The sequence below is a fragment of the Labeo rohita genome, chromosome 16 (assembly GCF_022985175.1).
Source record: "Labeo rohita strain BAU-BD-2019 chromosome 16, IGBB_LRoh.1.0, whole genome shotgun sequence".
NCBI lineage: Eukaryota > Metazoa > Chordata > Actinopteri > Cypriniformes > Cyprinidae > Labeo > Labeo rohita.
The window spans coordinates 8,315,748-8,341,360 of NC_066884.1; the positions used below are offsets into that span (position 1 = coordinate 8,315,748).

Here is a 25,613-nt window from a genome sequence, read left to right on the forward strand (position 1 = left end):
ATAGATTCTAAATCATCTTAAATCTTAAAAACATCTAATAGACGTCTATCTGACATCTGATAGGAAACGTCCTGTAGATGTATTGCAGATGAGCAAACAATTTAAAAAAATACATCTTCAAGATGTAAATCCAGACATTAAATATACATCTCCGTGATGCATGTGTGATTTTTGTGACGTGTCAGTTGTACCTTGGGAACAGCTAAATGATGTGGATAAGTACATGTTGAACTCTACCAAAGCACCCAAAAACTACACTATACTGCACTACACAAAGGTTCTTAATGGTGAAAAAGGTTGATTAGATTATTAAAATGCTTTGAAAGGGCTGTTTTTTGCAATGAATAACTTATGGGTAATGTATATTAAGAATATTAATATTTACAAAATAATATGTGACCCTGGGCCACAAAACCAAAATCTTTATACATCATCTGAAAGCTGAATAAATAAGCTTTCCATTGATGTATGGTTTGTTAGGATAGGACAACATTTGAATACAAGATACAACTATTAATATAGTTACAACTATTAATATATAGAATCTGAGGGTGCAAAAAAATCTAAATATTGAGAAAATCATCTTTAAAGTTGTGCAAATGAAGCTCTTACTAATGCATATTACTAATCAAAAATTAAGTTTTTATATATTTACAGTAGGATTTTTACAAAAAATCTTAATGAAACATGATCTTTACTTAATATCCTAATGATTTTTGGCATAAAAGAAAAATCTATCATTTTGACCCATACAATGTATTTTTGGTTATTGCTACAAATATACCCCAGTGACTTAAGACTGGTTTTGTGGTCCAGGGTCACATATTGATTCTTAAATCCCAAGAATCGATTAGTTTAGCCTGTTTTCAGTTAATGAACGCAACGTAGCGCGCCTCCCATCCTATAAACCGCAATGAACTTTGTGATTTGTTAATTCTGCTATGAAACAAAGTCTCAGATCTGTCTATTTTATTACAATGTTCAAACAATAAATGCCGTTTTGGTGCTGTTTTATGTGACGTGACAGATCGCTTTAGCACCTCAGTTCAGTTTCAGCACAAAATAAACATGAACGAACATCCGAATGTATGTTAAATAAGCAGTACATTTTACCGAAATCATATGCTGTCTCACGTAATCTCTCAATCTGTGTTTCAAAGATGTCAACATAACAGCTTGTAAACAATGTTATATCACGTAACGTCACATTTACCTCAGAAAAAAACATATTTGGTGACCGTAAATTAATTAATCAGCTAGAAAAATGAACTCTAGAGAAGAGCATTTTGCTTAATATGCACTATATAACATTCTCATTTAAATTTTTACTGTTCTTCAATATTTGTTTGAATAAATCTGTTAAGTTTTTATGACAGCCGCCAATTAAATGTTTATATTTCAAAAAACAAATTGGATTAGAAATATAATGTTATTTAAAGTTAAAGTTAGTGTTAAAATTGTAATATTATAAAAAACGTTAATTGAGTGTAATTTAAGTGTTTGTATACAAATCTAATTTTAACCTTCAATATTATAATGTAGTACCAGCTGACTGGTATATAGCTGACTGGTGTATATTTTACGGCATTTAGTTGAGTTTTTTTTTCTCTCCTTGAGAAAATGTTCCATACCTGATGTATATCCAAAATCAAATCGCAAGTTTGTGAAGCATAATCAAATCAAATCATGACATTTGTGCCAAAACCCAGTCCTAGTAATAAAATTCACAGATGCATTAAGTGAGCTACATGTTTTATTGGTTTAAAATATAATGTTACACTTAGGTAAGTGATGTTATTTGATTAAAAAAGACTGTACAAAGCACTTGCTTACAAAAGAATAATACATTTTAAAACAGGTGAATATGCAAGCTTTTTGGGAATGTCAGAGCAGTCATTGCCATATATGTAACATGCGAAACATATTTACAATTTAGCCCCTAAGACGTACAGCTTACGCATATATATACTGTACAAAAAATGCCACAAGGTGGAGAACTTGATGTTTGGAATTGCTACAGAGGGTTTTGCATTGGATAAGGATTCCTGAAAAGTCACGGTTTATGTTATTCTCAGTTCTCCTACAAAGCCGGGGCTTTATATATAGTTAGACTGTTTTAATAATAAGAGTTCAAATGAGAGTGAGTGGTGGGATGTCGTGGCATGGGCGAGTTGGGATAGACCACTCCTCCTGTGGAGTTCCAGTAGGTGGTAGCAGGCCCAAAGAAATTCCCACTGGAAGGCATGGGGGTTGAATGAGTGCCCATAAAGTTCATTTTTGGCTGGTGGCTGTGGTAGCTTGGCACATATGACACGTCGGTCTGGTATTTGAGCCCTTCTGGAGGATGGTTTTGGTGGGCTTGGGAGATGCCCTGGAAATCGAATTTGTATGCATAGCGTTTGCCGTGCACCTTGGTCATGATGTTCTTGTCATAGTAGTAGCGAAGGGCCCGGCTGAGCTTGTCATAGTTCATGTTAGGCTTGCTCTTTCGCTCCCCCCAGCGCTTGGCCACCTCGTCTGGGTCGGTCATCTTGAATTCTCCGTTAGTGCCCTCCCAGGTGATGATGGTGGCATTGTTGCTGTCAGACAGCAGCTCCAACAAGAACTGCCACAGCTGGATCTGACCAGAGCCTGTGTTGAAAAAAAAAAAGTGTTGGAGATCTTTAGCAGATGTTGGATGGGTGTTTTAGGGCAGACTGTATTCTCCAAATGTGACCTTTTTAATGTATGTTGTACACAGAAACAGAATGTGGGTCGGTCAGACACCTACCCACAGTCCTGTCAGTGCTGGTGACGGGCAGGTTGTTTGAATTGTGTTTGGTCGGTCGGATCTTGGGTTGGAATGGTTTCGTTTCTGTGTGAAGAAGGTCGAGCAAACATCATACTAATAGTCATACTAATCATGATGTGCTTGGTCTGTCAGATTTTTGTACAGGCCTTCATATTATATTTAAAAAATATATATAAACTAAAGTTTGGGGTGAGTAAGATTTTTTTTTTTTTTTTTTTATTTATTTTCAATAAGGCTGCATTTGATCAGAAATGCAGTAAAAACAGTAACATTATGAAATATTACAATTTAAAATATTGGTTTTCTATTGAAATGCATTTTAAAATTTTATTTATTACTCCAGTCTTCAGTGTTGCATGATCCTTCAGAAATTGATGATTTGGTGCTTGTTATTATTTGGTGCTTATTATTACTGGATATATATTGTGGAAACTGATACATTCATTTTCAGGATTCTTTGACTAGAAAGTTCAAGCTGCTTTGTAAAATGTAAAAGTTTTACTGTCACATTTGGTCTGGGCTGAATAAAAGTACTAATTTCCAAAAATAAAAAATAAAAACCTTACTGACCCCAAACATTTTAATATTAGTGTATATTATTGTTATTTAAATAAATACAATTAAATTAGCTGCAATAAAAATAAAATTCATGTTTTAGACATAATTTGTCCAGATTATATTAACAACAGGGATTCAGTTATTCAGTTAATATGTAATTGATATAACTGAACAAATACAGTTGAGGTCAAAAGTTTACATACACCTTGCAGAATCTGCAAAATGTGAAAAATTATTTACCAAAATATATATTTTTTTATTTAGTACTGACCTGAATAAGATATTTCACATAAAATATGTTTACATATAGTCCACAAGAAAAAAATAGTAGAATTTATAAAAAAAAAAGTGACCCTGTTCAAAAGTTTGCATACACTTGTGTCTCAAAACTGTGTTGTTACCTGAATGATCCACAGCTGAACAGTTAAACTGCCCACTGTTCTTTAGAAAAATCCTTCAGGTCCAACAAATTTTTTGTTTTTTTTAGCATTTTTGTGTATTTGAACCCCTTCCAACAATGATGTATGATTTTGAGATCCATCTTTTCACACTGAAGACAACTGAGGGACTCATATGCAAGTATTACGGAAGGTTCAAATGCTCACTGATGCTCCAGAAGAAAACACGATGCATTAAGAGCCGGGGGGTGCAAACTTTTGAACTGAATGAAGATATGTACATTTTTCTTATTTTGCTTAAATATCTTTTTTTTTTTTTTTTTTTTTTTTTAATTTAGTACTGCCCTTCAGAAGCTACAGAAGATACTTACATGTTTCCCAGAAGGGCAAAATTTATCCTGATCTTCAAATTTAAAGTTTTCACCCCCAGCTCCTAATGCATTGTGTTTTCTTCTGAAGCATCAGTGAGCGTTTGAACTGTCTGTAATAGTTGCATATGAGTCCCTCAGTTGTCCTTAGTGTGAAAGAATGGATCTCAAAATCATAAAGTCATTGTTGGAAAGGGCTCAAATACACAGAAATGCAGAAAAAACGAAGATTTTGAAGGACCTCAAGGATTTTTCTGAAGAACAGCAGGCAGTTTAACAGTTTAGGACAAACAAGGGACTCATGATCAACTATCACAAAACAAAAAAACACAGCTGTGGATCATTCAGGCAACACACAGTATTAAGAATCAAGTGCATGTAAACTTTTGAAAGGGGTCATTTTATAAATTCAACTATTATTTTCTCTTGTGGACTATATGTAAATGTCTTTTATGTGAAGTATCTTATTCAGGTCAGTACTAAATAAACAATAACATTTTGTATGATCCCTCTTGTTTTGATAAAATAATGAACATTTTGCAGATTCTGCAAGGTGTATGTAAACTTTTGACCTCCACTGTATATGGTCTAATCTAATTTATTATTTAATTATAAAAGGGCATAACCTAGTGCCCAGTCTGTGCATTCATACTCTAAAAAGGCCACATTTGTTGTTAATTTCTCTATGATGCATATTCAGTTTTCTAAAGGTTAGCTCTTACCTGGATTTGCAAGACGGCTGCTGATGGGGCCTAATGCTTGGTAGGGGTCTGTAAAAGATGGAAATGTACAATACTGATTAGAAAGCAATTAAAAATGATTAAAAGCAATTTCATTGAGTATTCAATTAAAGGTGAACTTGTTAACCTTGTTGAAGTCTTGGCGGAGGCTCTGCAATTCTGGTGTTGTGCTGATGTTCGATTGGAGAACCTGTGATTTTAAAAAGGTGAGTTTTTTTATAACGATTAAAATATTTATACAATATAATTATCTAACATTATGATGTCTTTGTGAACGCAGAGCAACCTTTTGGGACAGCTGGTAAGGCGTTTGAGGACCAACTGTTCCTTCTCCCGATCTCCTCGAAGCTGTTTTCTGTGCCGAGACAAAGTCAAATAGCAGCAGTTAACAAAAGGGAGATTTTACAGGAAAGGATGGCTTTAAAGAGTAAGGAGGAGGGCAGCCGCAGAAGGAAGGAAGCCCTGCATTAAAGATCCCTAAGGACAAACGCAAGGGCAGAACAAAGCCAGCAGCAAAACCGTAAGAAGGCCTGAAGATGGCACACAATTCCTCAGGGCGATTGTCCCTTTGTTCTGACTGATTCTCTTTGCCACAGAATAGTCAATTGTGTCCTAACCTGAGCTCTACACCCCTCACTTCCTGTCCTAATGCAGCTGTTTCCTGTCTGAAAGTGCAACGATTCAAAAACCTTGCAAACTTGAGGCAAAATTCATTGAAGAAACAAACTGCAGTCTTTATAGCACCTTTTTAGACTCCGTCTTAGCCAGTGGTGTTATATCAGTACATTTAACTTATTGGAGTATGTTTAACAAGAAAATATTTCAGTTTTTTTATTTAGTGGCTGCTTAATAGGAGATTTAAAGGGATGGTTCACCCCAAAAATGTATTTGTTTCATTTACTCAACTTGTATGAGTTTATTTCTTCTGTTGAACACAAAAAAGAATGAAGGATGCTGATAACCAAACATTTGCTGGTAGCCATTGACCTCCATAGTATTTTTTCCATACTACAGAAGTTAATGGCTACCGGCAACTGTTTGGTTACCAACGTTCTTAAAAATATCTTCTTTTTGGGTGAACTGTCCCTTTAAGATTTTTAGTAAAGCTAAAATAGCTGTGTGACTTATCAAAGGGCGGAAGCCACACTATGATGCAATAGATGCTCACTAAATGGTTGCATTGAATAAAATTAATAAGAAGGCACAAAATAGTGCTTATAGTTCACTGGACTAACTTTAGGATTATTACAGTAACAAAAGAACAACTCATTTTGTTGCAGTAATATAATATGTGGTGCACATTCAGACAAATTTCCAGTCAGAACTATATATAAAACTACATTTTATCTTCAATATGGCATAGAAGTTTGACTTACCAGCTTTAACCTGTAGTCTAGGCTGTGGTTGTGTATTGGTAGGGGTTGCTGGGTAGGAAAATGTGGGGCTACCTGAGTAAACAATAGCAAAGAAAACAAGCTCTCTTAATTTACTATATATATAAATAGGCACAAACATTTCCACAATGTGCTAACAATGCAATTAGGAATTGAAATGATTAAAGTCGCTTTATGGTTTTTCCTGATGTTTTCTTGAGCAAATTAACAATTAGTAATGGATTATTCATATGGAATTACGGGCGAAGTTCCTTACTCTCCCGGAGGTAGTTTAGATGGGAGAGCAGGATGTCTGTATTGTATGCGGAAGTGAGGCGCATCATGTCCTCTTTGGTCATTTTGCAGAGGGCTTTTCCATCCAGGGCATGGAAGACAGACACGTCCACATCGGATAGGCCGTATTCCTTTATTGCCCACTCGACCCACTGTCGCACGTGGTCTTGTGTCCATACTTCTGGGTCTAAAACAGGACAGAAGCAAGAATAAAATGAGGAACGAGGGTTTCAGCTGTGACAGGACTTATCAGAGTTCAAACATGAGGTAAAGAAGTCAGTGCACCCTGTGTTACTGCTCTTACTCTCAGTAAGATAGTGCTGAGACTTTGTTTTGTGTGTTTCAGTAAGGGTTTTGGGCCAAGGGGTCATGGTTTGGCTGATTATTGTTTGGTTCTGGTATCTTAAGCATCTTTGTCTATCCATTGAGTAATTAATAATAATAAGTGTGGTTTTACACAGACACACACATACATACATACATACATACATATACATACACATATATATATATATATATATATATATATATACACACACACACACACACACACACTATTACACTATATCTATATATATATATGTGTATGTCAAATTCTGTAATAAAATTGTTAATATATATAAATACAACACATTTAAAAATGAAAGTATATATAATGATAGAAATTTAAATTGTAATTTTACATAAATTAGATATTTTTATTTTATTATTCATTAATTTAAAATGTATTTTTCATATTTTATTACGTGTGTACTTTAGTTTGTGGTCTGTTTTTTTTGTTTCATAATTTAATAATTAATGTTAATAATAAATGTTATATATGTAGATAGATAACGTAATAAAATCTGTAATAAAAATATTTAGATTTAAAAATACAACACATTTAAAAATGTAAAAAATATATTTTAAATATAATGATATAAAATTGTGTATATTATTTTAAATTAACAATTTCATATTTGCATGATAGGACAGCTTATTTTGATATTTTTAATAGTTTGTTTATATATATATATATATATATATATATATGTATATGTGTGTGTGTGTGTGTGTGTGTGTGTGTGTGTGTGTAATAAAATCTGTAATAAAAATGTTTATATCTAAAAATACAACACATTTAAAAATATATGTATATAATGATATAAATTTAAATTCTAATTTTTTTACAACTTAAGATTTAGTTAGATTTTTTTTTTATTTTATTACTAATTTATTTAAAATGTATTTTTCATATTTTATTACGTGTGTACTTTAGTTTGTTGTCATTGTTTTATTTTTCTTTATATTTTAATAATTAATATTAATAATAAATGTTTTTAAACACACATATATGTAATAAAAATATTTATATTTAAAAATACAACATATTTAAAAATTAAATATAATGATACAAATTGTATATATCATTTTACATTTATTTTATTACTCATTTCTTAAATGTATTTTTCATGTTTTATTACGTGTGCTTTCATTCATTGCTATTGTTTTATTTTTATTGAATATTTTAATACATTAATAGTTTATAATAATATATAAAAATATATAGATTTTTTATGTTATTACTAATTCATTTTGAATGTTTTTTTTTTATATATGTTTTATTATTTGTGTGTTTTCATACATTGTCATTGTTCTTTTTTTTTTTATTTAATATTTTACATTTCGTTTATTCTATTAAAAGTGTCTAATTAATCATAGTTTTTCCAGTCATTTTGACGTCACATCTCAGCTGCCATTAAGCTGAATGGGAATCCTAACGGATATCTTTCTCCACATATTATAGACCTCCTGTTATAAGCCATCATACTCTCATATTTGTCCTTGAAATATGACGCCATGTCCGAGAATTATGAGCATTATAATTGTTTGGTCTGGGTGACTCATGAGGAGGCATCCCATACACTCACTGTCGCACAATTCATGGAGCAACTCCACCGCTCTGCCCTTTGAAAAATGTTACGACGACCTTCAAAACGCCTCAATGAAGCTAACTCAACTTCCTAATTGGTTTGTGAGTAAAGAGTGATTATCTCTGTAGGAATCTGTGCAATCATTTGTAGTTTAGTCTGCAATCTACCAGGAGGAAGCGCATCAGTGTTTTTTTTTTTTCTTTCTGTTACAATGCCTGTATTGCAAACTAGCCTTTTTTCCCACAAAACACAAGTTCCTAAGTGATGCAAGAGCCTGTGGCTGCTGCATAATTACCACATATCTTTGTTTAGACATCTATACATCCTCTAGTTTTAGAAATTGGTTAACAGCAAACTAAATCTGTCCAGTGCTAAAATGCTTTCTTTTTTTACAAGATATTACAGTCAACATGTGTTGTTTTAGTATTGTCCATTTATTATTATGTATTCAACAATATTTTGTATTAGCTTTTATTTTAATGTTTTTTGTTTAAGTACTTTTATTTCATTTAGTTGCCAAGGCAAGATTTTTAATCATTTTAATGTTTAATTTTAGTAAACAAAAAGTCAACATGAAATCAAAATGTAGTGAAAATATGTAATGCAAAGACTTTTTTTTCTTCTGATGACAAAGATGAATTTTCATAAGCCATCATTCCAGTCTTCAGTGTCACATGATCCTTCAGAAGTTATATAATAATTTGGTGCTCAAGAAATATTTCAACATTATTAACATGGAAAACAGTTGTGCTGCTTATTTTTTGAGGGAATCAAATTAATGCGTCTATGCTGAATAAAATCAGTAATTTCTTAGCGTATGTAGCATATCATATAAAAATTAAAAAGGCTTGTGAATGCATTTTCATGCTAATTTAAGTTCAAAAACTACTTTTCTGTATAAACAACAATGCAACCCTTGATCACATGACAGTGAAACTATAGATCTCACCCGCTGGTACAATGACCCTCTTCTCCTCTGTGGCGCTGCTAGGTGGGGTTGCAGTCTGTGGGCTGCTCCGTGGTTCTGGATAAGAGGCCTGGTAGGCCAGCGGCCCCCCATCACTGTTACTCATGTGTCGGGTCCTTTTAGTCACACTGCAGTCCACTGGGGATTCACGGCTATGGCATGAATGGGAGAAAATAAGAAATGGAAAGCTCAGATGTTTTTCTTTTGTGCTCACAGTCATGATGTGGAAGAAATTGATTAGCTCAAATTCAGATGTCTCCTGGAAATGCATTTCATGATACTGAATGGCACTGGTAATGCAACATGGTGAGTTTAAATATGAAGTCTAAATGAGATGTCATGGTTTTTACAATGCTTGTCACGTACGACCTGTATGGACTAATTTATTGTGCTTTTCTTGGTGCTTTCGCTGTGTGGAAAAGAGCAGCTTGGACATTCTGTTGAACTTTCTTCTTTTGTATTCCACAGAAGAAAGAAAGCCATATGGATTTGGAATGACATGGAGGTAAGTAAATGATTCCAAAATTTTATTTTGTTTTGTTTTTGTTTTTGTTTTGTGGCAAAGACCTTTACACATTTACAAATGTGACCCTGGACCACAAAACCAGTCATAAGGGTATTTTTTTTCCCCATTGATGTATAGTGTGTTAGGATAGGACAATACTTGGCCGAGAATCTGAGTGCAAAAAAATCAAAATGTTGAGAAAATCGCCTTTAAAGTTGTCCAAATTAAGTTCTTAGCAATGCATATTACTAATCAAACGTTACGTTTTGATATATTTGAAGTAGGAAATTTACAAAATATGTTCATCGAACATGTTTACTTAATATCCTAATGATTTTTGCCATAAAAGAAAAATTGACCATTTTGACCCATACAATATAGTTTTGGCTATTGCTACATATATACCTGTGCTACTTAAGACTGGTTTTGTGGTCCAAGGTCACAAATAAAGGTTCCAAAAGGGTGTTTTTGCAATGACTCCTCAGAACCAACATTTTTGGTAACAATTTGCATTAACACACTTTACATAACTTTTACTCCTGTTGCTCTGTATAATTTACCTGTTATTGTTGAGTAACATCTACTTACCTTAGTTAAGTAAATTTACAAAAAAGTAACTTGCCAGCTAGATTGGCCAATAAAAGTTTGAGTAATTTTTACTTAGACAAAGCTTACTTTGCAATACTTTGATTTTACTCAATATAGCACTGAATTAAAACATGCTTTTAAAGTGTGTTTGTTACTCTTGTATTAAGTGAATAATACTAGATATCATGTAGACACCATATCTACATAATTAGTAATGCAGCACTCATCAAAACGCAGAGACTTCAATACTTGGTACGCAATACTTAATGACGGTAACATTCTGTGGATCATTTTTGAGTATGAATGTGCCATTTTGAGTAGAATCACAAGTTACTAAACCTAACAACAAAGGCAATGCTAAAACAATGAAAATACAGCTGGAAACCTTAATAAATATTGATGCTCCAAAAGGATGTTTTTGCAGTGATGCCATAGAAGAACCATTTTTGGTTCCTCAAAGAACCTTTCAGTGAACCGTTCCTAAAAGAAACATTTTGAAGAACATTTTAAAAATCTAAAGAACCTTTTTCGACTATAAAGAACCTTTTCTGCATTTGAAAGGTTCCGTGGATGTTCAAGGTTTTTCGTAGAACCACTGATGCCAATAAAGAACCTTTATTTTTAAGAGTGTAAAGAACCTTTTGTGCTTTGGAAAGTTTCTTCATGGAGGCATAAATGCAAGAACCTTTATTTTCAAGAGTGTATAAACAGAGACTTGGACGTCAGTGTTTGTAGCCCCACCTGGTTCCGTTGATGTGTTCTGCTCTCTTCGCAGGGTTCTGTGCGGCTGATCCAGTCCAGTCTGGCTCAGTCGGTTCTACGCTCTCTTCAGAACCCTGTCTGAACACTGCAGGCGAGGTGATCTCTCCCTTCATGTGCATGGCCTGGGGACCACTGAAGGGCGACTCGAATATGGACTGGTTTTCACTCACCACCGACAAAGCTTCCTGTGAAGTACACAACATACACTGGTTATGCAAACGAAAACACTTCAAGTCCTTGGTTTAGGTAAACAACTAATCATAGCATAACAATAGAAATAGCAGTCAATCATTTAGTCGGTAATTCAGGAACAGGGATGTTACGGGTTTCCGCTGCTATCGCTACACTTTGACTTTCTAATCAGTCACTGATGTCATAAGAATTGATTTGTAGTATGTACTTAAAGATAGAAAAAAACGAATGGGGAGCTACACTTGTGAAAATAAAGATTAATTATTGGCAACTGTTGTTCCAGAAAGAATCTTTAACATCCAGTGGAATCTTGCTGTTTGCTAAAAAAATTCTTTTTGGAACCTTTATTAAAAACTATAATATTATCACTAAAATAACTTTATATGCTCTCCTAATGTTCAGCTACAGGGGATATTAATTTTGAAACTGAAAAACAACAGTTTATCGGAATACTTCAGGGCGTTTTTTTTTTTTACTTCCAGGTAGATATGACTGGGCACGAGTCAAATTAGAAATTGAGACATCATCTATGCCTTTTCTTCCTGTGTTTAATGTTGGTAGTCTGCTCTCGAGCGCTCTGCTCTAGGTGTGTCCACTTGAAACTTCAAAAAAGACGTTTTAAACATTCAAATGTATGTAAGTGTTTGTGCGTGAATAAATGTTTGTGTTATAGCTGAATTCAGGGAGCTTGTTTAGAGGGCCTTAGTATTGTCTTTAGAGCTGAAATACGTCAGCACTGAGCTTTTTCGGTGGCTCACAGGAAATCTGGCCCCCATGTGCAGTGAAACCTTTTGGCATGGGGCATGAGATAGGAAACAGAGGAGTGGTAGAAATGTGGGTCATTTAAAGCTGAAAAACAAATTTGTTCTGAATGCGTTGAGGTTGAGGGTCACCAAACAGGGAGGAGGTAGCATTGTAGGGTGCATTAACCTGACCTGAAGTATTGCGAATTTGTTTTGAGAATCTGTTTCGGTGTTCAGTTTAAGTGCCTGGCATCATTTACCCATAAGATTGCTTTTTGATAAGAGAAAAATGTTTTGATTTTTATATCATGCATATTTTCAGCCAGGGAAAAATGTTCTCTTATGCTCCATACAAACACCAACTACGCTGGGTCTTGTTGTCAGTTCAGAATTGACAATGCCTGAATTCAAACTGAAGTAGCAAAATGGGAGATTGAATGTAAGGAAGTAGAATTACAATGAATTGAATTTCAATGAAATTCATGTGACTAGTTTTAACAAGAAAAGGAGAGTGCTTAAATTGATCAAACGTGTTGATGAAGACATTTATAATGCTACAAAAGATTTCTATTTCAGATAGATGCTGTTTTTCTGAACTTTCTATTCATCAAAGAAACCTGAAAAAAAAGCAGCAAATCAGAATATTAGAATGATTTCTGAAGGATCATGTGACTGGAGTAATGATACTAAAAATTCAGTTTTGAAATCACAGGAATAGGTTACATTTTGAAATATATTCAAATAGAAAACAGTTATTTTGAATAGTAATATTTCAGAATGTTACTATTTTTGCTGTACTTTGGATCAAATAAATGCAGGGTTGGTGAGCAGAAGAGACCTCTTTAAAAAAACACTAAAAATTGTACTGTTCAAAAACTTTTGACTAGTAGTGCACACTCTTAAAAATAAAGGTGCTTTAAAAGGTTCTTCACAGCAATGCCATAGAAAAAACATTTTTGGTTCTACAAAGAACCATCTCTTTCCTACCTTTTTATAGTCTGAAGAACCTTCTTTCACCACAAAGAACCTTTTGTGAAACAGAAAGGTTCTTTAGATGTTAAAGTTTCTTTATGGAACCATTTAGACAAAAAAGTTTCTTCTATGGCATCGTGAAGCACCTTTAGTTTTAAGAGTGTATGCTTTGTTTGAAAGCTGGAAAGTTTAAAAAGCTTTGAAGGTTTATAGGGCTTGCAGTTAGGTGGATGAATGGATGGATGGATTTGTTGTGTTTGTTGAAAAGTCTCAATCAGTATTACTGGTTACAATCCACTGTAAGAATAGCACTAGCTATCACACTATGTGATCCAACTGCATAACAAAGGCTATGAAAAGTCTTACTCTAGTAGAGAAGTGAAAGCAAGCTCAAAACAAGGCCAAGCTGAAAACACAAACCATTTTCACCGCCTAGTCTGTGTGCAAGCATAAACAGCACAAAGTGCAATCCACAGCTTTAACTTATGGCACGGATGATCATGCTGTAAGATGACATGCACTAAGATTGCATTGCATTGTCCAACGCTATTGGAAAACTCACTTTATGTAGACTTAAAACAGCTAACTTGGATCAGTTTACAAAGAGCAAACAATCCAGAGCAAATGTATTAGTTGGGTAAATGTATACATCTTCAATTCAACTGCAGCTAGTGAAACAGCAGGTATTTCATTCTGCAGTTAAAATTATTCTGCACCTATGCACCTTTTAAACCACAACCACACACACATAGTACTGCTCTCTCTCCTCCAAAGTGATGAACATAAACATACTCTACCCTGGCCACCAATGCCACAACTGACTTCCTGTTCAATGAGTTTCATATCGGCCTGTGTTACTGAGAAACCAAATGCGATATTTTAGCAAACATAAACTGCATGCTGTGTGCAAAATGTCAGTGTCAAGGTCAGTGAGATTAATATGCATCTCACATCAAAAACAACACACTGAGATGCACATAAACACATGCAGTCATGCTATTGTTGTGCCGTCCTCGGCGCTGCTGGGTGCCTGTGACATGCATGCAGTGTTTTTGAGTTAATTGCAACAGACCTCCATTTGGTCTTGTGAAAGAAATTCTCATTTTGTCACAACAGATCTTGCGGCAGAGCAACACTGCACTGAAAAAAGCTCGGTGCTTTTAGGTTTTGGAGGTTTTGCACAAAAAACTAATCATGCAGTTGATCACCCTCAAAGGGCGGAGCTCACTGCAAACTGATTCTGTGATACTCTAACAGATTTACTAGATTACCACTGGTAAATCGAGAAATTAGACTTGTGTTTTAAAAGTGTACAGGGCTGAATCTGATGTATGCTAGTTCAGGAAGTACTGAGGAGCACTGTGGTCAATCTTTGGTAATGAAATCAGGTTATGAAATGTCCCTTTGCTCATTATCATAATGGGACATTGGGTAATATGGAACACCTAAAGTCTAATGTTTGTATTTCTTTCTCTATCACAAGCAAGTAGGGCTGTCAAACGGTTAATCGTGATTAATCGCATACAAAATAAAAGTTAGAGTTTGCCTAATATATGTGTGTGTACTGTGTAATTATGATGTACGTATATATGCAAAAACATTTTTTTATAAATTTAAGAAATACTTTCAAGTATATGTATTTATTATATATATATATATATATATACATATATATATACATAAAAATTGCAGACAGTACACACACACATATCAGGCAAAGTCAAACTTTTATTTTGCATGCGACTGATTGTTTGACAGCCCGACAAGCAAGACTGTTTGCATTATCATATTCTAGTTGATTTGTTGCTGTGAAGTCTAAGTTGTGGGACTGAGTTATTACAGTTTAAATCATAGTAAATTGTGGATTTCAGACATGCAAAAAAATGTCTCTGGTTACACTATTTGACATTATGTAGTACTGTTACTGCACAAATACTTGGAGTTATGCTTATTTATCTAATTTATGATATTCTAGCTGGTTTGTTGCTGCGAAGTCTTATTTGTCTGAAGTATTAGGGTGAAAATCACAGTAAATTCCAGAATTCAGACATGCAAAAAAATGTCTCTGGTTACACTATTTGACCTTATGTAGTACTATTAAAAATACTGTTACTGCGCAAATACTTGTAGTCATGCTTAACAATTATCTAATTTATTATGATTTATTCTTATTTTAAATATAATGAATGAATATGCAATGCCTTAACTACATGTAGTATTATGCAGAAATGTAATAAAATGTTAATTTGGACCTGTAAAGACAAATAACTAAATGGAAAACTGTCATTAAAGCATATTATTAGGAAAAGACATTTAGCACAAAATCATAATAGATTATAAAAATGCAGAAAGATATTTAAAATATCAATTAGTAGATATGGAAATGATTTCTATTTTTATAAGACTAAATTATGCCATCTTTTTGGCAATTTATTAAAATTGTTCATGCAAAATAAAAAAACTAATAATTCATAAAGGTGGATCCATATGTAGTACTCCTGGTATATGATCAAAATGACAAACAAACAAATAAATAAATAAAATGCAGTACACTAATTATGTACTACAAAATAGTGATGTTTTAAAACATTTTCCTTTCGTTTAACAGTATGCAAAACAACCCCACAACTTGTGGATGGTGGACAACTTCAGTCATGAACGAAATTTCAAAAATATTTTTGCATTTGTTTTTTTTTTTTTTGTAGTGTCTGTTTTTAACCCAAGAGGTTTCACATGGTTGAGTGATTCCACTGCTTGTTTGGCTAGAGATAATCAGGAAAGAATGAAAAATGTGCAACAAACCCCGGTCTCACCAACCACTGAGATAATTTTCAATTTTTCATATTGTTTTTAGCTTATTGACTCGATTCAACTGCAGGCACTGCATTCTAAGAAACACAATACAGCTTTGATAGGCCTACCTAACCGCAGGGACTGTCAAGACTGAGGGAATAAATAGTTTTATTTTTTTTCGTTTAGTCGTTTAATTACTTATGTTCCAACATTATTCGTTAAGAATTTGTCGATTTAGTAAAAACAAATTACAGCTAATAATAATAAACTATGTGTAAATTAACCTACTATAATTGAAAGAATAAATATTATCATTTTAATATAAATAAGTATTAACACCACTAATAATAATAATATTTGCTACGTTTTTATATGTATAGTTAGGCTATAATTTCTAACGCTGATGTTAATTTTTAAAGATATAGGTTAGAGTTTTAATGCACGAGAATTCGCTCATGAATCATAGCTCATTCGAGCTAGAACTTTCACAGTTATGATGTTAGTCATGTTCAGTTTTGCGAGAGTGAAAGAAAGCAGAAGTTGACGTTAAGGCATGCTGATTTTGCAAAGAGACACGCAGCTGCGCTCTGAGCTGCAAAAACACTTTGCGGTTTTCACAAGTTTTAATCAGCAACATCTTGCAAGTGGAGATGGTGGCGCTTCTCTGAGGAGAACGTGAATTAACGGGCCACAGCGCATGGGGACGCAGCACGTTCGAAATTCGCTTCGCTTTATTGTCCGTCTAATTGAATTGAAATGTAGAACAATGCATTGGCATCGCACATCTATCGAATCAATTCTGTTTTGTCAGTCTTTGTTGCCTTTTTTCGAAAAGGGACTACGGAAGTGTGTGCGGAAAGTCTGAGGTTTGAGACAGGAAGCCTGCTCAGTTCTGATAACGACACCTGACAAGCGCCCAGCACTTTGCTATAAATTATTCCTTACAGAACTAAATCAGGCATGGAATAACTACAAACACGAAACACAGGAATGCAACAGGCTACCCATCTGCTTTAGTATACAAAGGGGATGTATAGAGATTATTGCGTAAAGTCGACAAGATGAATCAACACTATTTTTTTTTTTTGCAGAATTAACAATAAAAACTAGGCTACTCCACTGCGTCACATTCAATTACTCGCCAAATAATACAAAATAGAACAAAGTGAAAAATTAACCTTATTAGAATTTTTTGCTATATATTATTTTTACACGGCAAACAGAGTTTTGGAGCGCCTTTTCACATTTGTCAATTTAAAACGAATATAGCCCTTATATTTGGATACAAAAGAAAATATTTATGTAGCAAAATAATACATAAATAAGACAACAACTAGCAAACAGTCACCAACTGAAACAGTATTTACATATTAGTCGAAATTAATTTCGCTACGCAGATAATGACCGGGATTTTTAGCGATGTTAGCGTCATTTTATAATTAGCATTGTGTTTGGCAAGTTTCGTTCTGAGTTTTTTTTAATGAATGTACAGTTTAAGCTGACTAAATTAATCGAAGTTCTAGAATGACGGGATAACTAAATAACCTACCACCTGCTTAGCAAATATTCAACATAATAATCAACATTATGTAGCTTTACTGAAAAGTTTTTTTAGCACGAATAAAACACTTAGCCACGTAAGTAATAATAATATTAACGGTTGCTTGCCACCATTTTCTGCCATGACATGTTACCATTAAAATTAAACTAAAGAAATTCAGCTTATGTCGCTTGTCACAGTTATATACGCTAGTTCATGCAAAATATCAAGTCAGTTTTAACTGGTCGAAAGTATACAAAATAAAATAAAAAAAATACCAGACGTATTTCGTTTTGTGATTTTCAAAGTCTCCACAGTGTACCTTGTTGTTGGCGCCATAAAGCCACCTGCCTCGAGAGCGCCCCGCCATAATTGTGCCATATGTGAAATTCGGTAAATTGTTTTCCAGTTTGCATTTGCTTGAGTTTTCGTCGTTCTTATGATGGTAAGGAAAAAACAGGTTAGCGAAATGTACTTAACTGCCTTGGGTAGCTCATTAAGTATGCCATTTTGCATCCTAGAAACGTAACTGTAAAAAAAAATTAAAACAAATGGAAAAACAAATTTGTGCATACCCTCTTTCGCGCGCTGTGGACACCATTTCGTTTTTTATCTGAGTCTAAATGTTGTAGCGGTTTCTTGTGTTATTAAAGAGCCGACATTCAACCACGAACGGGAAGGAAGAGGAAATTTTGTACAAGAAGGAAAGAGTGCGGACCTGCATCACCGCCTTGCCTCTCTCACCAGTAGTCGCGCTAACCGTGTGGGTGGTTGCGCACTCGCTACTCATTTTCAGAAGACAATAAACCAGATCAAACGCCTACCTTAATAGTACAGTCCATTGCAGATTTCGGTGGAGTTCATGAAGAAAATACTTTAGTAAGCTTAAGCTATGTAAACCTGGGCACTTTGGTAACCCAGCTGAAACGCATCGACTTGTGTGCACAGGCGCATTTAGTCATCGGCGCAAACCATACTATTTTCGCTTAGACCATAACCGGATGGCAACGGTTTTTTTTCTTTTCGAGCTCTCCTTTCTAAAATTGGGAAGTGAAGTCACACAAAAGCATCTAGCTCTGTTCCTTATTGGTGAACTCTTATTGCACTAACTCCTCAGAATATTTGTTCAACCAATACCTCCTGTTTCAAATTCACTGATTAAAATAAAGTTTTGCAATCAGTTGCAAAGTAATTTATTCAAATCTGACATCTTTCAGTTTAAGAACAATGTTGAACGATTTTACAAATTTTCTTCATTTGCGGTGAAAATCTGATAAAGGAAGATCTGCAACCTTGATTTGTACTATATGTGAACATTTTACCTCAATCTTTATTTTTAACCACTATTGTAGGCTATTGCACTTTTTGGTGGTCCTGTAATTTTTTTCCTTTTTCATTGCTATTTGATGGATTACTATGTGAGATTAAGAACATTATATGCATTAGTAGGTTTATACATAGCCTACGCGTTATGTTATTTACCTTGAATATAAATAGATACGCATTTTACTTTTTCTTCAAACGCACCAAATAAAAAAAAAAAAAATGCAGGAAATTGCGTCTTAAGAATTCTCAAACCACAAACTAGTGATATGAAACACTGTATCAGTATCATAAACCAACAGCTGCATAAAGCGCTTCAAAACTCTCGGAACTGAAGAGAATCCGTTGCGTTATGCACATACAGATTGTCCTTATATATAAAATAAAAAGCAGATGAATAATCGATTGTCTAGTTCGTAAACATTACTTATTAATAGTTTAATAAACTTAATTATTCTAAAAAGTATTTTAAGTAACATGAAGAGATGTTAGTGTGTCTAAATGTTTTATACTACAAAAGTATAAAAACATATCTTAATGTTGAATTTAGAGACAGGGCGTGCACTTGTGGAGGTGCCATGGGAATTTGACACTGATTGTATCCTCTTCAGTGAGCAGGCTCGTTCAATCACGACTCAAGCCTTGCACGATTTGGCAACTTACTTTTCCAGATGTATTTTTTCTGCGCGCCGGAGGAAAATGGCCTGAGGTGTTTGTTTATACAAGACCCTTGGGTTGGTCTTATCTGTCCAAAGCACTCACGCCGTGATTTCAGGCCTCCTCGACTCGGAATTTTACAGGCCATTGTTCTCTTGAATGGCTTTTAAAGATACGAATGCCTCATTAAAGTCAAAGTTGCTGTTTCTGATTGATCTTATTTCTAACTTCCAGTTAGAACATTTCTCCTCTCGTCACTATAAGAATGTATTCAGATCGGTAAGTGATATAGACCCCAACAAATTAGCATTGACTGTTATACTTTCAGCTAAGCTTATAGGTGTAGTCACTTGTCATTTATTAGTAATATATTTCAGACAAATACGGTCTTGCAGTTCAAGATATATAATTTATATGTAATTTTCCTAAAATTCGTTTCCTAAATTCTAACAAAAACAAAACGAAACTGTTGTAGTCTAAAATAATGTTAGTAATTGTTTTACTCAGTAGCCTATTATTAGGACTAGCCGTAGCTAATTAAAAATCACAGCGCTTTGCCTTTAAAATATTTAGTGCTACACTCCTAAAAATAAAGATTCTTTATCGGCATCAGTGGCTCTGCGAAGAACCTTGAACGTCCATGGAACCTTTCAAATGCAGAAGAGGTTCTTTATAGTCGAAAAAAGTTCTTTAGATTTTAAAATGGTTTTTTTTAGAAAGGTTCTTATGAGACCCAAAAATGGTTCTTCTATGACATCACTGCAAAAACACCCCTTTGGAACCTTTATTTTTACCTCATTCGGGGATAGATCCTATTTTTATGAATGAAAACATACGAATGAATGAAAACATACGAATACGAATGAAAACATACAGATGTACAGTCCATTCAGTAGTACATTTCGACCACGTTTCGAAGTTCCTTGTCGCCAAAGCTATTTTGTATATATATTTTCAACGTCATTTCCAGAGTTTATTGTCACCAAGAAGCTGAATGATCAACACATATACAGAACACTAAAAGTAAAGGTTCCAAATATGAGTTTTCGTAGTGATGCCACTAGGTTCCCAAAAAACGTTCTAAAAAGAACCATTTTTTTGGTGTGAAGAATATTCTAACAATCTAAAGAACCTTTTTCCACTATGAAGGTGCTTTTGCGGAATGGAACGATTCCATTGATATTAAAGGTTCTTCATGGAACCTTCGATTCGAATAACATTTATTTTTGGCAATAAACGGTAGGCCCAATTGAACGGACTGTGATTTAATTTGCGAAAACGCTAAAGATTCATAGGTCTTGTCTTTCGAAATCGTTTAAGCCTTTTAACCTTACATCGAATCAAAGCTTGTAGGTCAAACGGTCTCGTATTCAAAAAAAAAATGTGAAAGGACGTGTCTGTCAAAGCTGTCTAGTGATGTTTTTTCTACTCCCCACGGACACCTTTTCTATGAATGGAAGGGTAACAAATCTGTGGTCGTGACTCCTGTCTGACGTCACGAGGAGTAAAAGGAGGGAACCGCAGTCACGACGCATTCCTTCACAAGACGCGACGGACACGCCCCATCGCGCACGGCCTCTTTATAACGGTTCTGAGTCAAGCAGCAACAGTCAACAGATCTGTAAGGCAGAGCTTGAAGCTGTAGCAAATCCTTGATATCTAGAATAAGGACTCTGTGAGAACTTTAAGGTAAGCTTTTCTATTCAATTAGGTTTGAATCTGGCAGATTTTTAGTTTGTGTTTGAACCACTGGCTGCCATTAAAATTAATGTCTGGATGTGTTTAATAAATTATGCTAATTAGACTGTTTTTAATTGATTTGTTAGACTGAAAAAACATAAAACTAACCCAATGAAGAGAATGAGTTATCGAATCTAAATCATGCTGTTTTTCTTTAGATATGGAAATGTACCAAGCTGGATTTTACACAGAAGATTTCAGAACTCAGGAGGTTCCTGGTGGATTTGACTTCAGCTCTTATGGTAATATCTTATTTCAACACATTTTTCTCCATACACTGTTTAAATATTAAACTCAATATAACAGCAAAGCCCATATTTGCAGTTATCATGTTCAACTTGCCCTCAAGGGAAAAATCTGTCGGATTTTGTGGGATTTAGTATTTCTCCAGCTTTGTTTCCTGAATGTCCGTGCAAAACATTTCCGTTGTCCTTGAGCTGCAAAGCCAGCATTGCAACACCCCTGTCAAACCCCTAAAAATCAGACCTTGACATCTTGTTTGTGTGCACTAATTCAAAGCTCATCAGGAAAAGGGGATGTCAGGCTATGCATGCTCTGAGATTTAGGAATGTCCAAGCCAGGGATGTAGAAAGAAAAAAAAAAAATAGGGGTGGTCGGGTTAAAGATACACCCGTTTTTTCGGCTCCCTCCCTCTCTTCCTAATCCTTTCCTCCAGACTTCCTCCTCAAACAGATTTAGCACCCCCTCTCCTACAGCCTTCTTCATCACTCTGTCACGGCCTCTTTACTAGTGTTTCCTTTGATTTCTAGCACAGTTCAGACTAGGTGTAGAAAACTTTATGGGAGGTCACATTGTTCATACACCATTTCTCCTGGCTTTCATTCATTTGACATCTTTGATGATGTACCTCCAGACTGCAGTGGTGAAGACCTGTCCTTTTTATTAGACAGCAAAGGACCTGCCCAACAGCAGTATCCAGAAACATACTCAGAGCCCCAGAAGGAGCATTTACACAGTTCTAAAGGTAACCATCTCATGATGTATATATTCATATCCATTACATTAAATCACAATTCAGACTTTAATGATTAGAAAAAAAAATTGTGTGTGTTTTCAATTAATAGGTCATACTCTTGCAGTCAACTCCACTGACTCTGGACTTTTTAATCTAGACTCCTTCCCTGAGTTTAGCAGTTGGGCATCTTATACTAATAGTAAGTATCACATGACAGCATCTTAAGATGTTTAAATTCCTTTTATAAGTGACATGGCCTCATACTATGTCATTTTTCCAAAGTTCCAGAAGGAATGGTAGCAGACAGGCAGCAGGTTACCTTTCAAGAATCAAATCAAACCTACCAGAACCTCGTTCCTCTATGCACTCCAGCGCAAAGCAGTCCATTCAGCCCAGGGATGGACACCAGCAGCCATTACCAACCTGGGAAAGGTCCAAATCACAGAGGAGCATCCGGTACCGTCAGTCTGGAACATCTGGGTAAGCATTTGTATATTTATACACTACCAGTCAAAAGTTTTTGAACAGTAAGATTTAAAGAAGTCTCTTCTGCTCACCAAGCCTGCATTTATTTGATCCAAAATACAGCCAACGCAGTAATAATGTGAAATATTTTTACATTTGAAATAACTCCTTTCTATTTTTGAATATATTAAAATGTAATTTATTCCTGTAATAAAAGCTAAATTTTCAGCATCATTACTCCAGTCTTCAGTGTCACATGATCCTTCAGAAAGCATTCTAATATGCTGATTTGCTGTTCAAGAAACATTATTATTATTATTATTATTATCATTATCAATATTTAAAACAGTTGAGTAATTTTTTTCAGATTTCTTAAATGCCAAAGATCATGTAACATTATACACTATACCATTCAAAAGCTTAGAGTCAGTATAATTTTTTTTTTTTTTTTTTATACGGGAATGATAGAAATAAAACATGTTTTTTGAGGATCATGTGACTGGAGTAATGATGCTTTGAAATCACAGGAATAAATTGCATTTTAAAATATATTCAAATAGAAAACAGTTTTTTAAAATAGTACAAATATTTTAACATTTTACTGTTTTTGCTGTACTGAGCAGAAGAGACTTCTTAAAATTATACTGTTCAAAAACTTTTGACGGGTAGTGTGTATATGCATTTCTTTCATTTTTAAAAAATACTGTTATTCAAATATTAACTTGTGTTTTTCTTGTGTAGGTGATACTGAGAGAACATATGGCTTGTATGAACCAGAGCAGCAAAGCAGGCCATCATATTGGTCTGACTATCCCTCACCCAGTTACTGCACTTCCATGCTAGGACAGCCAGCATCCTCTTCATCACCTCCAATTACTAAATCCTCTGAGCAGTTCTGTCCCCGTGTGGCCAAAAGGCGTAACGCACCATCTCAAAGATCAGACCGAGAGGGGGAAATGACACCCATGTCCGCCTATCCAGGTGAGGCATTGTTATAGGAGCTCCTAAGAATAAATATTTTTCATTCCTGAGGATAAGAATCATTTGTTCCTGTCAAGATATATGACTCAATATTGTTTATTGTCCACCAGGATCCGGACCCATCCAGCTTTGGCAGTTTCTGCTAGAACTTCTACTGGATTCTGCTTGCCACACATTCATTAGCTGGACTGGAGACGGCTGGGAGTTTAAAATGTCAGATCCTGCAGAGGTAAAATTCATAGTTCAGGAAAAACAACGTTGTTAGCAAAAGGGCATTTGTTATCTTTACATCTAGATTTTTCTCATTTTCTGTGTTGTTCTGAAGTGGTCTTACTGGTTGTTTTTTGAGATGCCTAACATCTCCCTTGTGTCCTCCAGGTGGCAAAGCGGTGGGGCCAGTGTAAAAACAAGCCTAAAATGAACTACGAGAAGCTAAGTCGTGGGCTGCGCTACTACTACCACAAAAACATCATTCACAAAACGGCAGGAAAGCGCTACGTCTACCGCTTTGTCTGTGATGTGCAAGGAATGCTCGGAAAAACAGCACATGAGGTCTTTGCAAGTCTAAACATCTCACCATCAAATGGTGCATCTCCACAGCCTGTAGTAAACACAACCAGATCGGAGGAAACCACAGTTTCCTGGTCACACTAGAGGAGAACGTTCTCGAATGCCTGTAATTATCTAAATGAACTGTAAAACATCAGAAGTCATGCCATGGAAATAGCAAGGACAGAAAAGACTGATGTTCCATTCAAAGATATGTACTGATTTGGACTTTGAATGAGTTGATTTTCAACTATGGATCTGAAATCAGTCATCGAATGCGGTTAGGTGCCTTTAGAAAACATTGTTAGCTACCTCTTTTGACGTTGGAACACTAATCTTGTAAATGCATTTTTTAATTCTTGTAAATAAATTATATGTTACAGTATACATATCTGTATATCATTGAGAAACCCCAATTCTAAGATAAAAGCTTATTTTACGATGATCAGTGATTTAGGTGTACCAAACAATCACTAAGCAAAGAAGAACTAAATATCTAGCCGAGGAAATTAATATTTTCAAACAAGTTTTAAAGTGATTTTTACCTTTTGGGGGCATTTTTTTAACCTTTATCTTTTATTATCTTTTGCGTCAAATTCTTATATTTAATCGATAAAGTCACTTAGAATAATAAGACATTTTAATTACACAAATAAAATCATTATCAACAAAATTCATCTTTTCAGTATAGAGGAAAACACAAAAACTGCATCTGAATTGGCATTTAGATATATTTACCCACTGTTTACTGCAGGACATGAATGCATTTAACCTGCAGTTACAAATGCATGAAAACTGTTTCACTACTTTAATCCTAAAACGTTGAATGCTGATATTTACAAAAAAATGAAAAGGTTATTTAAATGTGGAATTACAACTGCCAGTAGGTGGCAGTAAGTCACAGTTTATAAGTGAGTCATTACGATTGAACCGAATCATTTTAAACGGTTGATTCATTCAGGAACGAAACACCGTCATCTTGTTTAGAGACACAAATGCAGTGGCTGTGTTTGGAATGATTTTTGTTGGCGAGATAGAGCAAAAAAATAGGCAATATGGTGTCTAAAACGTAAGTCTCTTAATATTAACTTCTAGTTTATTGAACTGTTGTATAAAATCTATCACATTTGTGATTTCTGCAAAAAAAAAAAAAAAAAAAAAAAAAGGCACTCTTCGTGTGATATTAACCAGGGGCGTCGCTAGGGGTAATCATTAGGGGCGAAGGTTTTTACTCCAGCCCCGAATGTTTTTTTGTATGGCTCTATTATTTCCACGGAATTTGTGTTTCACTAAATGAGGGCATAAAAGTCACTTCATAAGCCTTTCACTGTTTCATTTGAGTAAAACAAGCGTCAAATATGTACACAGAAATTTAATGGTATTCACGGCAGGTCGGCAACCCGTCAAAATAAAAGGTTTAACTTC

General features: G+C 34.6%; 2 protein-coding genes across 8 annotated transcripts; one reads left to right on the top strand and one right to left on the bottom strand.

The window, feature by feature from the left end:
• Window positions 1-1,735: 1,735 nt before the first annotated feature.
• fli1rs (Fli-1 proto-oncogene, ETS transcription factor-related sequence) lies at window positions 1,736-18,508 on the bottom strand. Of its 5 annotated transcripts, XM_051131701.1 has the most exons (11): window positions 18,073-18,190; window positions 17,820-17,933; window positions 11,237-11,442; window positions 9,385-9,554; window positions 6,506-6,709; window positions 6,232-6,303; window positions 5,142-5,210; window positions 4,983-5,045; window positions 4,838-4,885; window positions 2,771-2,854; window positions 1,736-2,631 (listed from the first exon to the last, which is right to left on the bottom strand). In XM_051131701.1, the coding sequence occupies exons 2-11, from the start codon at window positions 17,865-17,867 to the stop codon at window positions 2,117-2,119; spliced, it is 1,479 nt and encodes a 492-aa protein (XP_050987658.1). In that variant the 5' UTR covers window positions 17,868-17,933; window positions 18,073-18,190; the 3' UTR covers window positions 1,736-2,116. The 5 variants fall into 5 exon arrangements, with proteins under 5 accessions (XP_050987658.1, XP_050987659.1, XP_050987662.1 ...); XM_051131702.1 differs by lacking the exons at window positions 17,820-17,933; window positions 18,073-18,190 and adding an exon at window positions 18,322-18,508; XM_051131705.1 differs by lacking the exon at window positions 17,820-17,933 and having other exon boundaries at window positions 18,073-18,224.
• A 2,473-nt stretch (window positions 18,509-20,981) lies between these two features.
• etsrp (ETS1-related protein) lies at window positions 20,982-24,575 on the top strand. Of its 3 annotated transcripts, none has more exons than XM_051130561.1 (8): window positions 20,982-21,166; window positions 21,376-21,459; window positions 22,092-22,202; window positions 22,351-22,392; window positions 22,476-22,673; window positions 23,400-23,639; window positions 23,750-23,868; window positions 24,018-24,575. In XM_051130561.1, exons 2-8 carry the CDS (start codon window positions 21,378-21,380, stop codon window positions 24,291-24,293), a joined length of 1,068 nt encoding a protein of 355 aa, XP_050986518.1. In that variant the 5' UTR covers window positions 20,982-21,166; window positions 21,376-21,377; the 3' UTR covers window positions 24,294-24,575. The 3 variants fall into 3 exon arrangements, with proteins under 3 accessions (XP_050986518.1, XP_050986517.1, XP_050986516.1); XM_051130560.1 differs by having other exon boundaries at window positions 22,125-22,202; window positions 22,303-22,392; XM_051130559.1 differs by having other exon boundaries at window positions 20,984-21,166; window positions 22,303-22,392.
• The last annotated feature ends 1,038 nt before the right edge of the window (window positions 24,576-25,613 follow it).